The 13139-nt window shown below is 62.9% G+C and overlaps 1 protein-coding gene across 4 annotated transcripts; it reads left to right on the top strand.

The window, feature by feature from the left end:
• Positions 1-549: 549 nt before the first annotated feature.
• Positions 550-13075, top strand: PUF60 (poly(U) binding splicing factor 60). Of its 4 annotated transcripts, XM_079902050.1 has the most exons (12): positions 593-633; positions 5071-5172; positions 7401-7496; positions 7611-7700; positions 8570-8620; positions 10684-10845; positions 10918-11010; positions 11157-11370; positions 11449-11639; positions 11767-11902; positions 12098-12333; positions 12419-13075. In XM_079902050.1, exons 1-12 carry the CDS (start codon positions 610-612, stop codon positions 12716-12718), a joined length of 1695 nt encoding a protein of 564 aa, XP_079758176.1. In that variant the 5' UTR covers positions 593-609; the 3' UTR covers positions 12719-13075. The 4 variants fall into 4 exon arrangements, with proteins under 4 accessions (XP_079758174.1, XP_079758175.1, XP_079758173.1 ...); XM_079902048.1 differs by lacking the exon at positions 5071-5172 and having other exon boundaries at positions 550-633; positions 12419-13073; XM_079902047.1 differs by lacking the exon at positions 8570-8620 and having other exon boundaries at positions 584-633; positions 12419-13074.
• The last annotated feature ends 64 nt before the right edge of the window (positions 13076-13139 follow it).

Consider the following 13139-nt stretch of genomic DNA (forward strand, 5'->3'; position numbering starts at 1 on the left):
GACTGTCTGTCAGTGACTCTACGACGCCATCAGTGCGAAAGATGCACTGTTTTATGGATCAGTAGGAAAGAGAAAATGCGGCCATTAGGTGACAGCACACCATGCATTGGTAGGCGCATTCGGAGATATTATGATGCAAAGATGCATCTCGAAATCTGAGTCCGAAATACAGCGATTCTTTGTCACTGCTTTTAACCGCAGCCCTGGAGAGGATCGGGCCGTCTGTGACCTGCCTCGGGTTTTCCTGCAAAGCAGGCAGAAAACCGAGCAGAGGCCGGAGGGCGGCACGGGACGAAGCGAGGGGTGGGACTGGGACGCACGGAGGCCGGCGGAGGGCGGGGCTGGCGGCGAGCGGAGGCCGGGCGGCAGCGCGCGCGCCCCCGACACCCCCTGGCCCCGCCCCTTCTACCCGCCCCTCCCGGAGCGTTAACTGTTTCTCCCCTCACCGGAAGCGCGCTCCTTTTTCCTTCCACGTCGCCGGGGGGGAAAAGGCCTTAATCGCGAGAGTTCCGTCCTCTTGAGAGTTTCTCCGCCGGCACCCAGATCGCGCGAGACCGCGGGAGGGGCCGAAGCGTGCGGCGCGCGCGCGGCGGCCGCGACGGGCGCAAGATGGCGACGGCGACCATAGCTCTAGTAAGTGAGCACCCCGTGACCGCGGGCCGCCGCTCAGATGGCGGGAGCGGGTTGTCGGCCCGGCCAGGGCGCCGAGGGTCCCCTGGGGATGTGGCGATCGCTCCGGGGCCCCGCGCGAGCTCCCGCGTCCTTTGGTCGCGCGAGGCGGGGGCGGGGCGGGCGCGAGGCGGGGGCCGGCCTGCGGCCGCAGCTTCCGGCCCGCAGATTGCAGTTTCCGGGGGCCGGCGCGGGAGGGCCTGGCACGGTGGGGACCCGGGGCGCAGTTGGGGGCCGTGCCGCGCCCCGAGCCGGGTCCCTTCGCGGTGAGGCCGCTCGGGCCCCGGCGGCGGTCGTCCCCTTCTGTCGACGGGGTGCGCCTGTGTCCCCGACTTGAAGGCGGGGCTCCTGGGAACCGTGGCGTTTCTCCTCCCGCTAGTGTGAAAGGGGCCATTGGGCGTGCGGGGGTCTGTAGGAAGCGATCGGGCCTGGTGAGGAGGGAGGCCTTGGCTTCTTGCGTACACAGCTGTGAATTTGCTCTTCGCTGATGCTCAGCGGGGAAGAGGTTTCCAGTCAACAGGGACTCCGTCCTGCTAGCCCCACTCAGGAAGGGAAGACGTGGTCTCTCATTGCATGTTTCCTGAGCGATCACATTGTCCCAAGCGCTGTGCGAGGACTTGAGGGAACAGTGGGGAACCAGAGGCAGTCTTGCCCTTTTCCGGGGTCTGGTGGGCACTGGAGACCAGTTCCCACCCGGGGTGCGTGAAGTGCTAGGGGGGTGCGGGCACATAGAGGAAGGAACCCCTCCTGCCCTGCTCAGTGGTCTCATCCTTCAGCCACATGGAGCAGTTAGCATAGATGGACAACCCCTCCTCACACAGCACTTCCGTGGTGAAATCCCCTTTCACTCTTCTTCCTCTCAGGCTTGTGCGACTGACTCCCCTCTGGGACCCTTCACACGGTACATCCCTTTCTTTACCTGCCACTCTCCCCCGACCTGTACTCAGACTGATGTGGTGAGGTGTGTCTAAGAAGGCAGCAATTGTAGGTAGATGGAGACTGGACTGACAGGGGAGATATCTCAGGGTCAGGGGGTGTACTTAGACTGCCTTGGCCATGCTCTCAGCTGGGGGCTGATGCCCAGAGAGGGGGCCGAACCTGTTGCACTGGGGAAGAAACTGACCCCCAGTGAGAGAGAGGCCCCAGGCTATGAGGGGGGCCCAGTGTGTGACTGTCAGGCCTAGCTAACTCATTGTCTTCTTTCTGCCATGAGCTGCTTCCTGTTGAAGCCACGAGAGCAACTACCTTTGTGAGAGAGACGTTAGAAAAGAGGTGAAGGTGGAGGCTTGGAGGCCACCAAAACTGGGAAGGTGTAGGAGCAGGAGAGGCCAGTGAGAGTCACGTCCCCAGGCGTCCACAGACCTGCGTCAACACCATGCCTCAGCCTCGCTCAGGGGGACTGAGCTCTGCTGTGGCACAGGGCCAGACACAGGTGGTGTCATAGTAGAGGTGGATAGGGGCACTGAGTCTAAACCCTGTAAGCTGGGGTTTTCAATAAGGGTCTTCACTGACCGTCTGACTCCTTTCAAGAGGTTAATACGTGTATGCTAATAGGTGTATGTAAACTGTAGAGGCCCGGGCTTCCCTCATCAGCTTGTGGGAGTGAAGTCCAGCTTGTGGTCCAACACATTCCTTTTCCTACCTTTTGAATGGATAGGTTTCTAGAAGGGTTACCTGTTTCCCTGCAGTCCTTTTGGGGCATATTGAGATCTTGGTCTCTGTCTTCTGGTCCATGCATGCTGAGCAGTGCTGGTTTGCTGTCCAAAGCTGTGGCTTCAGCTCTTGTGGGAGGTGGAGTGGAATGGCACGTGATCTCTTGAGGAAGGACCCAGGAAGATACAGAAGCGCCTCTTCTGACGTGGGTGTGCCTTCCACCTGGCGGCTGCAGAAACGGGCCGTAGCCCCTTCCTCTGACACTTGGACTCACTCCCACTTGGGACCATCATCCTTGGGTTCCATCTGGCAGGAGCACTGGGACCCTCCCCCCTCCCCAGGGGCACAGTTGCTTTTTTGCTCTTTCTGTGGGTCCCAGCCTGCGTGTCAGTTCCCAGAGAGGCCTTCCCTGCGTGCTGGGGCCCAGCGTGCCCCGTAGTCCCGCTCTTCCCACCCTGTGCTTGATGTTCTTCTTAGCACTTGTTAACTACAGAAATGATCTCACGTAGGTGCTGGTTGCCATGCCTCTTGTCTTGTTTTGCTGCATCTGCAGTGCCCTGCACAGAGCCTGGCCATGCAGTGGACAGCATGGCACCGTGTCAAGGGGACTGAACGGAAGGAAGGCAGTGTCCTGCAGTGGCCCTGCTGTGGCCGCTTGACTCTGGGTGCTGTGATAGCACCAGTAACCCTCGAAACCTATGCATTGCTTGCCACGTGCGCGTGGGTTGCCTTGAGCGCTCTGTGTGGAGCCACTCACTGAATCCTCCTGCCGGCCCCAGGAGACAGGCCTGAGGGGCCTGAAGCCTGGAGATGTTAAGTAATTACGTAACTTTCCTTTTCTTCTAGTGGAAATAATCCTTTTGCCCTGGGCTGTTGATCATTGACAGTGCTGGGGTTTGGGGCCCAGAATCATGGGGCAGCACTGCACCCCACCCCACCCCACCACCCCCCCCCCCCCCCACACACACACACACACACACGCCGGAGGGGGATTCGCACCCCTCAAGGCACTGCTGCCTGGTGGGGGGCTTTGTGACTGCAGGGCATGGTTCATTCATTGCCAGAGGATGACAGCATAGGGCTAGCTGTAATGATAAATGACAGTTTCCTTTAAGCTCTCTTAGCATCTGCTTAGAACAGAACCCTAGGCTCAGTGGGACTGGAAACTTTGTTTCTGCCATGAATAGGTAGGAGGTAGGATGTCCTTCCTAGAGTTCTTGGTGAACTGAATTTTCCTGGGAAGTCTCTTCTGAGCTGGGTTCTGATCTCAGCACTGTCCTGGTTCCTTTGTTGGCTGTTACAGTAATTTGGGGGAGTGGTTTATAAGTGTGCCCTCAAGCTGACTCTGTTCACAGGGGTCTAAAGGTTGGATCGTATCCCCAGACCTGAAGTGATCTCTTGCTGCGGGTCTTAAGAGGCAGCCTCTGCTCTGGGTGTGTTCTGGGGGCTGCCACGGAACTTGGGGCAAAGCCAGACTCTAACCCTGCCCCAGATGCCATGTGCCCACTGGGTGGGACCTGTGTCAGCAGGTCCCCCCTTTCCTTTGTCTGTCTCTGGGGCACAGTTTCTAAGCAGCAGTGGTGCCGAGTTCAGAGGGGTTCCAGGGAGGCAGCAAGGCTGGGTCGGCCACAGCTTCTGTGCCTGCTGGCCACGTCTCCAGTGCAGTCAGGTTTGTGCTGCTGTCTCTCCTTTGAGGCTGGAACTCCTGAGACATGCTCTGGCCACGTTGGCCCAGCCTTTGGCTTTGTTTGTGCACGGACCCTTGAGGGTGGGCATGGCTGTCGCCTGTGTTCAAGATACCTGTGGGTCTCGTCCTTGATCTGGGAGCGGGTTCCTGCTGTGTGGCATCTGAGAAGGTGGGGAAGTCTCAGGGCGCCTCCACTAAGACCCTCTCCCCTGTGACGTTGCCCACCTCCTGCCCTTGGCCTGCCACCCTTCTAAGCCGGGTCGGCAGCTTCTCCTTCCATTGGGCTGGCTCTGCATGGCAGTGCTTCTCGGCCCCTCTAGGCATGGCCAAGCTCTCATCTGCCCCGAGTTAGACAGCCCTGGACAGTTTGCTGGGGGAGGGAGGTTTATACATGCAGACACCCTGCCCGGCCCTGCCACTCAGAGGGCAGCCCTCCTCGGAGCTGTCTTCAGGAGGGGCCTGGGACCTGCCCCAGGGGCTTTTTGGCCAGAGACTGTTGAAGGCATTGGGGCTGACGCTGAGCTGTGGGCTGGCCCAGGCATGTGGACAGGGTGCTGAAGAGGTGCCTCTGTCTGCCTCAGGAGGGAGACGGCCATCTGCGCTCCTTATCATCTTGTCCTGCCTGGCCTGGCCCAGCCTACCAGTAGGAAAGGAAGTGATCTTTAGGACCTCAGCTGTGTGGCCAGAGGGCAGCTCTCGACCCACTCCTGCCTTCTGTTGGGCTGGGGCAGAAGCATAGCTCAGCTCTCTACCCTGTCTCTTTCTGGGGACTCGTTGCCAGCTCGGGGCTGCCACAGATTTGCTCTGGTTTCTGCCAGGCCAGCCCCTTGTGCTGGGCTCTGGGCAGCTGCAGGTGTGCTGGAGGAGTGGGCAGGGTGAGGTGCAGGGAGGCAGTGTCAGGAGTGTCCAGGGGCCATGTCACAGCTGGCTCCTTCCTGGGCCCCTGCCGGCCTCCCTTCCTGGTCCGTGCGGAGCTCAGCTCTTAACCAGGAAAGACGAGAGAGGGCCTGGGTGGCTGGGTCTTGTGGACGTCCGTCACATCATCTCCTTCCTGCCTGCAGCAGGTCAATGGCCAGCAAGGAGGGGGGTCCGAGCCGGCGGCGGTGGCGGCGGCGGCGGCGGCGGCAGTGGTGGCAGCGGGAGACAAATGGAAACCTTCACAGGTACTGACCTTAAGCATCCTCGCCCTCAGGCCCGCCTGCCCGCCCGCCCGCCCGCCCGCCCGCCCGCCTGCCTGCCTGCCTTCGCGTCCCTGGGCCCAGAGAGACCTGGCAGGGGGTGGGGCGGGAGGAGCCCGAGGGACTCTTCTCTGTCCTGCCCTCTCGCTCGCCACCCAGCCTCCAGCCTGGCTGTAGCCTCCTCCTCCCTGCCTACTTGGCGTCCTCCCTGCTTCTGTGGTGGGTTGAAGCCTCATGTGTCTTCAGACACCAGGCAGATGGTGGCTGTGGTCAGGTGGGGTGTGAACCTCAGCCGGTGGGAGCCCTTCACGTCGGTGTCATACAGAAGGGCAAACGTGTTGTTCCCGAACGTGCAGGGTATTGCTAAGAGCCAGAGATACAGTTTCACTTCAGATCTCTGACTTAAGTAAAACGTGAAAGCAGAACCGTGTGTAAGTCAAAGTCCAAGTCTGGCGGCCTCGGGGCAGGGCTTCAGGGTAGGCGTGGGAGATCTTGGCCAGTTCTGGTCGCAGAGCCGGTGGGAGTGTGGGAGGGGGAGCCGGGTAAGAAGGTTCTTCACGCTTCTCCACGGCAGCGCCTGCGTCCAGAGTGTTGGGGGGCTGTTCGGCTGGGCCCCCAGCACGCTGGGGGGAGGGCCATGGCATGCAGCCTGGACCCTAGGAAGTTACGGGGGCTGAAGCTGGTGGGCCCCTCTAGCCAGCCCTCCCCGACCCTGGCTGGCTGTCTAGCCAGCCATTGGCTGGTAGAAGGGCTTTTTGTTTATCAAGACAAAGAGGAGATTGAAAAGTTTCTAAGGGGCTGAAAGGGGGTAGCATTGGTTACCATGGTGACAGCCTGCTCTGGAGTCATAGCCCCAGGCTCTCGGGCCTCTCTCGCACTAAGGAGAACTGGGCTTGGAGCCAGCGGGAAGGACAGCCTCGCAGGGGCCAGACTGGGTCGCCAGGGGAGGGGCTTCCAGGGCTTCCTGCCCTTTGACCCTGTGCTGGAAACCCCACACTCCAGCTGGTCAGGATGGTGGTTCTTGGGGTTTGGGTCATCCAGCCCCTTCCTGCCCCCTTTGTACCTCTGTCCTTGCTCGTCACTCCTGTGCTGGCGACCTGCCTCTCTTCTCTGCTGTCCCTCCCGAGGCTTCATGCTGGGTGCTGCAGATACCCGCTCTGGAGCGCTTGCTGGCCACCCAGTAACTGGTGGATAGGCAGGTGTGTTCTAACTCCCGACACACGTGCTCTTCTGGGTCTGGTGGCCGTGCTTCTCTTCCAGCTTACACAACTGTTTTCTTCCCCCTGCAAACAGCTTAGAAATGAGTTTTGGTAGAGGGCATGTAAACAGTCCTAGTAGCATCCACTGTGGTCTGCAGCAGGCTGGGACACCGCCACCGCCACCAAAGCGTCTCCTCCTCCCTGTGCTCGCCTAGGGTGCTGGTGGGTGTCCACTTCTGTCCCCCTGTGGCTGGCCTGCTTCTGGCCTCTCTTGCCAGGGTGCCTATGCACAGCCCAGGGAGGAGTTTGGTGGAGGCGGGTTGGAGCCCTCCTTGGGGCTGCCGTGGCCTGGGAGAACAACTCCGGGCTCTCCGGGCGGTGTGCACAGTGTGCAGGGATGGGTTACCGCCTGGAGCTGTGCTGGGAGGGAGCCCTTGCCCATACTTGCTCTTTGAGTGGCCCCTGGATCTCGTCCCGAGCAGGGAAGCCGAGTCTGTGGCCGCGGCTGGGGCCATGAGGAAGTGTGGGTGCCAGGCGGTCCGGGAGTGAGGAGTCCCAGGACCTCCAGCGAGCCCTGGCCCCCTCCCCTTGTCTTAGAGGACAGCTGAGGCTGGCTCTCTTGTGCAGCATGGGACGGGGGTTCTGGGGTCAGGCATGCCACGAGGGCTGGGCCCTCTCACTACTTGTACCTGTCTGGGTGACTCCTGCAAGCCTGGGTCCTGCAGCTGCCCTGGGTTGGCCAAGGGCCCCCAAGGTGTCTGTCTGCCTCGGTGTGTGTCCTCCCGGTGGATCCTGGAGGAGACCGGCCTGGGACAGGCATAGGGGTGTCAGGTGGGCAGACCCACGTCCAGGCTAGGTGGGAGACAGTCTGTGTGAGGACGTGTCTGCCCCTGGGAGCGGGCTGAGCTGCAGGCCACGTGCGGTTGTCGGGGAAGGAGGTGGGGTGGGCTCCTGGGGCCGTGTGAGGGAGGTCTTCAACTTGTCCTTAATGCCTTCCCTGCTCCCCATCACCAGGGGACAGACTCCATCAAGATGGAGAACGGGCAGAGCACAGCCGCAAAGCTGGGACTGCCTCCCCTGACGCCTGAGCAGCAAGAGGCCCTCCAGAAGGTGAGAGCGTGTGTCCTGCCCGGGGCGCTGCGGCAGGGGGAAGCCGCTGGCGGGGGAAGGCCCATCTCCCCGCAGGCCAGGCCCCCCAGTGCTCCTCAACACCTTCTCTCGCAGGCCAAGAAGTACGCCATGGAGCAGAGCATCAAGAGCGTGCTGGTGAAGCAGACCATCGCCCACCAGCAGCAGCAGCTCACCAACCTGCAGGTGAGCTGCCCTCCCCGCCCCTCCACCGCCTCCTCTGCCTTCTCTTCCTCCTCTTGTGCCTGCGGCTGTCCCCGCAAGGTGTCGTGCTGCTCGGTTTCTCAAGGACTCCTTGGGACGCCCGGGTTCCTCCCTGGGGCACGAGTGGCCCAGCCTGACCCACGCCCCCCCCAACCCTCCTCTGCGCCCCACCGCCCCTCCCGAATCGGCTCCTCTTCTTGGACTTCAGACTGTGGCCCTGAGCCCGTGTGCCCCCAGGCGGCATGGCTGGTGTTGCAGCCCCTAGGAATGTTCCTCCCCACCCCCATGGCCTCGGATAAGAGCAGTCGGGCCCCCCTGCAGGGAGTTCAGTCCTCGGCTTGGGGCCCAGGACTGAGAGGACAGGCTGGGGACGCCTCCACGGGGCCCTGCTCTAGGCCTGTGGCCAAAGGCTGCCTCGGCTCTGGGGAAGAGGACAGGGTGAGGCTGACAGGTGCCTGGGCCTCGAGCCCCCCCCCACCGCCCCCTGCCCCCCTCCCCCTCAGATGTTCACGCTGCCAGGAGATGCCCTGGCTCTTCACTGTGCTCCATCCGTTCCTCCCCTCCCCCTTCCCTTCCCCTCCCTCCTCCTCCTCCCCCTCCTCCTTCTCCTCCTTCTCCTCCTTCCCCCTTCCTTCTGCCCCGCCAGCCAGGCTGCGGGGCGGGGCACCTGGGGCTCTGAGGCCCCCCTGGGCAGGTGCCGGCAGCTGGCCTCTTGGCCGGCAGTGTGGGAAGGCAGGCGGGCCTCCTGGCAGGGCGGGGACTCCGGGCCTTGCCGCTGTCTGCGTGAGGTGTGACGAGAGCGGAGACTGCTCGGCTCCAACAGACTGAACTCTGTCTTTACTGTCTTTCAGATGGCAGCAGTGACAATGGGCTTTGGAGATCCTCTCTCACCTTTGCAATCGGTCAATAGACATGCTCACTTCTTCCGGGGCTCATGTCCTTAGTCAGGGCTAGAGGGGGGCAGTGCGGCCCGCGTGCTGGGGACCTTGCTCCCCGTAGCCGGCCCTGCCCGCCAGCTCGGGACAAGCGCAACAGAGCGCCAGGCGTGGCGGGGCCAGTGGTGTGGGGGGCACCCACCCCGGGACCGCCCCTGGGGAGGCCTACATCTGCTCTGAGGGCCCGCCTTAAAACTAACCGGCCAGGTAACTGCGGAGGGCAGCCGGCCAGGAGGGTAGCTGCCCACGCCAGGCCCGCCTGCACCCATGCCGCCTGCACACACGGGGTGCACCGCCGGGCCTCCAGCTCCGCCGGTCTCCAGGCTGCTCGGGCTCCTGGCTTGGGGTCAGGCCCCCGAGGAGAGAAGGGTCTTAACTCATGGCCCCATCAAACCCTGGAGGGAGGACGGATGGATGGGGTGGGGGGCTGGGGGGACCCAAGCAAATGAGAGAGGGAAGCACGAGGACTGGGCCTCGGGCCTGGCTGTCAGCAAGGGGCGGAGGCCACGCGGCCAGGGGACAGGCAGAGGCGGCGGCCAGAGGGGACAGGGGACAGGCAGAGGCGGCGGCCACAGCCCTGGCTGCTATCAGCAGGAGTCTGGGAAGGAGAAGCCCCTCCATCCCCCAGGGGCAGGCTGAGGAGGAGGCCAGGCCCCTCTGGGGAGTCCGAGGGGGAAACGTGGCCTTCTCTGGGGGTCACCCCTGGGTGTGCCGCTCTGGCAGGGGAGACGTGGTCCTGACCTCGAGGACCAGACAGTCCCTGTGTCCTCCCTAGGAGGCGTCCGTCTGTGGGGACAGGTCAGGGAGAGGGCATTTGGCACACCTGCTGTTGGGGAGCCCACACTGAAGAGGAGACGAGCTCCTATCTTGGAAAACTTTGACCCGAGGGGCAGCTGGCTTTATGTTTGGGGCGCCTGGTGCGAGAGGGGACATAATTGCACTTTGGGGGGGGTCCTTGGTCTCAGCAGGGAGCCTGAGGCCTGTTTGTTGAGAGTATAGTTTGAGGAGGGGAGTCCCATTTGTGGGGGGGAATTCTAGTCTGGGGGAGATGTGGACCTTATTTGTAGGCCCCTTTTTGAGGGACGGGGGGCCCGGCCTGTTCTAGGCCAATTGATGTATCTAAAAGAAGCTGGCCTCTGGTTACGGGGAACCTCGTGAGGGTGTGGGGCTCCCCTGTTGAGGGGCTAGAGCCAGGGCCCCGTCTCCTTTGCCTGCCCTGGGCCTGTGGTCTCCTCCCTGGGCCCAGCTCCTCCCAGTGGCCCATGGCGTGTGGCTCTAGGACCCTCCCTACCAGGCATGTCATATGTGAGGTGGCAGGGTGGGAACTGTCTCCTTGAGGGAATGGGGAGGTCCCTCGGCACAGCTGCCATGCTCGCCCCAGCGTAGAGGCGGTGTGTCTGCCCAAGCAGAGCCCGGGGCTTCTCCTTTTGGCGGCTCTGCCACCTCTTGATGTTCCCGGGGAGTGGCAGCCCTTTTTTGTGAGGGTTCAGGCTCTGGGGCCCTGCGCGAGCGGCTGCTGTTCGTCTTCTCTCCAGGGAGCCCCTGTCTGGGCTCCTCCCCTCCTCCCCGGGGTCTCTTCTGGGCGGTAGCTGCCCTGTCTTCTGTCCCCTCTCTCGCCTCCACACCAGTGGGTCCCTGCAGCCTGGCGGCTCCCCCTTCCCTCTCTGTCGGAGTGCACGGCCAGGACCCTGGGAGGACCTCTCAGCCCACCTGGGTGCCCGGCCCCAAACTGGAGGGCTTGCGGCCCTGCCTTGCGACCACCTGTCAGCTTCGCTGTCAGTCTGCCCGGGACCTGGGTGGGCCGGGGTGCGTTCGTTTCCTGCCTCCAGGCCTGCCTTTCCTTCCTGGGGGTGGGGTCCTGCCGACCCCCACCACCCTGACTGCAGGGGCTGAGCCTGTACCACGCTGCCGTGTGGGGAGCCCTCCCCAAGCGGAGCTGGGTGGGTGGGCCAGGAGGGGAATGGGCTGCCCAGCCTCCCACCACCCCCTCACAAGCCAGTGGCTCTCTCTCCCCTTGTGTCCTGCTCCAGATGGCAGCTCAGCGACAGCGGGCACTAGCCATCATGTGCCGGGTCTACGTGGGCTCCATCTACTACGAGCTGGGGGAGGACACCATTCGCCAGGCCTTTGCCCCCTTTGGACCCATCAAGAGCATTGACATGTCCTGGGACTCCGTCACCATGAAGCACAAGGTGAGGTTCCATCTTCCCTGCCTCGCCCCACCCCCGGGCTCTCCAGGCCTAACAGCGTGTTCCTGCGTCCAGGGCTTTGCATTTGTGGAGTACGAGGTCCCAGAGGCCGCCCAGCTGGCCTTGGAGCAGATGAACTCCGTGATGCTGGGAGGCAGGAACATCAAGGTGAGGCCGGGGGTGGACCTCGGGGTCAGCACGTGGCACGGGTGTGCGGTGTTCAGTCCCCCCGAGATGCAGAGCAGCCCCTCCAGGAGCCTGCAGCGACCCGGCCTAGGCTGACTGGGCACTCTTCATCCCTGCCTCTCCCCCAGGTGGGCAGACCCAGCAACATAGGGCAGGCCCAGCCCATCATAGACCAGCTGGCCGAGGAGGCGCGAGCCTTCAACCGCATCTACGTGGCTTCTGTGCACCAGGACCTCTCGGACGACGACATCAAGAGTGTGTTTGAGGCCTTCGGCAAGATCAAATCTTGCACACTGGCTCGGGACCCCACGACTGGCAAGCACAAGGGCTATGGCTTCATCGGTGAGCTTGGGGAGGCGGGGTGGCGGTGAAGCCCACCCGACACCGTGGCCGGCGCTCACTGCCACTCCTGCTCTGCAGAATATGAGAAGGCCCAGTCGTCCCAGGATGCCGTGTCTTCCATGAACCTTTTTGACCTGGGTGGCCAGTACTTGCGGGTGGGCAAGGCTGTCACCCCCCCTATGCCCCTGCTTACACCTGCCACACCTGGAGGCCTCCCGCCTGCTGCTGCTGTGGCCGCAGCTGCAGCCACAGCCAAGATTACGGCTCAGGTAAGGGCAGGTGGGATTGTGTGGGCTTGGTGGTGGGCACCAGGCCCCCGATCCTGTGCGGACTGGCTCTTTGGTCTTGAGTGGAGGCGGCCAGACCGGGGACTAAGCACAGTGGCCTTGGTTGCAGGAAGCAGTGGCTGGAGCAGCGGTACTGGGTACTCTAGCCACACCTGGACTGGTGTCCCCTGCCCTGACTCTGGCCCAGCCCCTGGGGGCTCTACCCCAGGCTGTCATGGCTGCCCAGGCCCCGGGAGTTATCACAGGTGAGCCTGGGTGGGTCGAGGTTTCCCTCCTTCCCCTGCCCCCTCCTCTGGGCTTGATGCCTTCAGCTGCCCTTAATGAGCTTCCTTAGTCCCCTGTGCCCCGGGCAGTTCAGCCATGCTCAGCGGTGCTGTGCTCCTTCCTGGGAATGGTGGAGGCGGGGGGAGTGACTGCTGGACCTGGTGGGTTTGCTGCAGGTGTGACCCCGGCCCGGCCTCCCATTCCGGTCACCATCCCCTCTGTGGGAGTGGTGAACCCCATCCTGGCCAGCCCTCCGACACTCGGTCTCCTGGAGCCCAAGAAAGAGAAGGAGGAGGAGGAGCTGTTCCCTGAGTCCGAGAGGCCAGAGATGCTGAGTGAGCAGGAGCACATGAGCATCTCTGGCAGCAGCGCCCGCCACATGGTGATGCAGAAGCTCCTCCGCAAGCAGGAGGTGGGCAGCCGGGGCCGGTGGGGCGGGGCGGGGTGGGGCGGGGTGGTGCAGCCAGCCACAGCTCTCAGCTGTCCCCCCCCCACAGTCCACAGTGATGGTTCTGCGCAACATGGTGGACCCCAAGGACATCGATGACGACCTGGAGGGGGAGGTGACCGAGGAGTGTGGCAAGTTTGGTGCTGTCAACCGTGTCATCATCTACCAGGAGAAGCAGGGCGAGGAGGAGGATGCAGAGATCATTGTCAAGATTTTTGTGGAGTTTTCCGTAGCCTCTGAGACTCACAAGGCCATCCAGGCCCTCAACGGGCGCTGGTTTGCTGGCCGCAAGGTGGTGGCTGAAGTGTATGACCAGGAGCGTTTTGATAACAGTGACCTCTCCGCGTGACCTTAGACCCATTCCCTGGACTTGCACTTTCTCCTCGTTTCCTCCGGGTTTTATAGAGAGATTCGGTGGTATCTTGGGCCCAGCCGCCCAGCCTGTGGATAAAGGTGCAGATGCTGCTGGCCCTGAACGTTCCTGTCTGACAGTGGTCTTGTGCTTATTGGGTCCCGTTGGGGCGCGGGCGCGGCTCAGGGCAAGCACCCGGGCCGTGCGGAGGCACTGGGCCTTGGCGGCCGAGACCTCAGTGCCGGGAGGAGGGCATTCGCCGGGGTCAGCAGGGGCTGCTTGGTTACTTGGTACCCGCATGGGGCCGCGGAGGGACGTGGGGGTGGCTTTCCTGCTCTGTGGGGCTCCACTGTCACCTGCGCAGGAAGTGCTGCGAGAAGGCTGGCCCAGAGCCCCTGAAGTCCCGGGACACGTTTAG

Source organism: Stenella coeruleoalba (genome assembly GCF_951394435.1).
Source record: "Stenella coeruleoalba genome assembly, chromosome: 17".
NCBI classification, from domain to species: domain Eukaryota; kingdom Metazoa; phylum Chordata; class Mammalia; order Artiodactyla; family Delphinidae; genus Stenella; species Stenella coeruleoalba.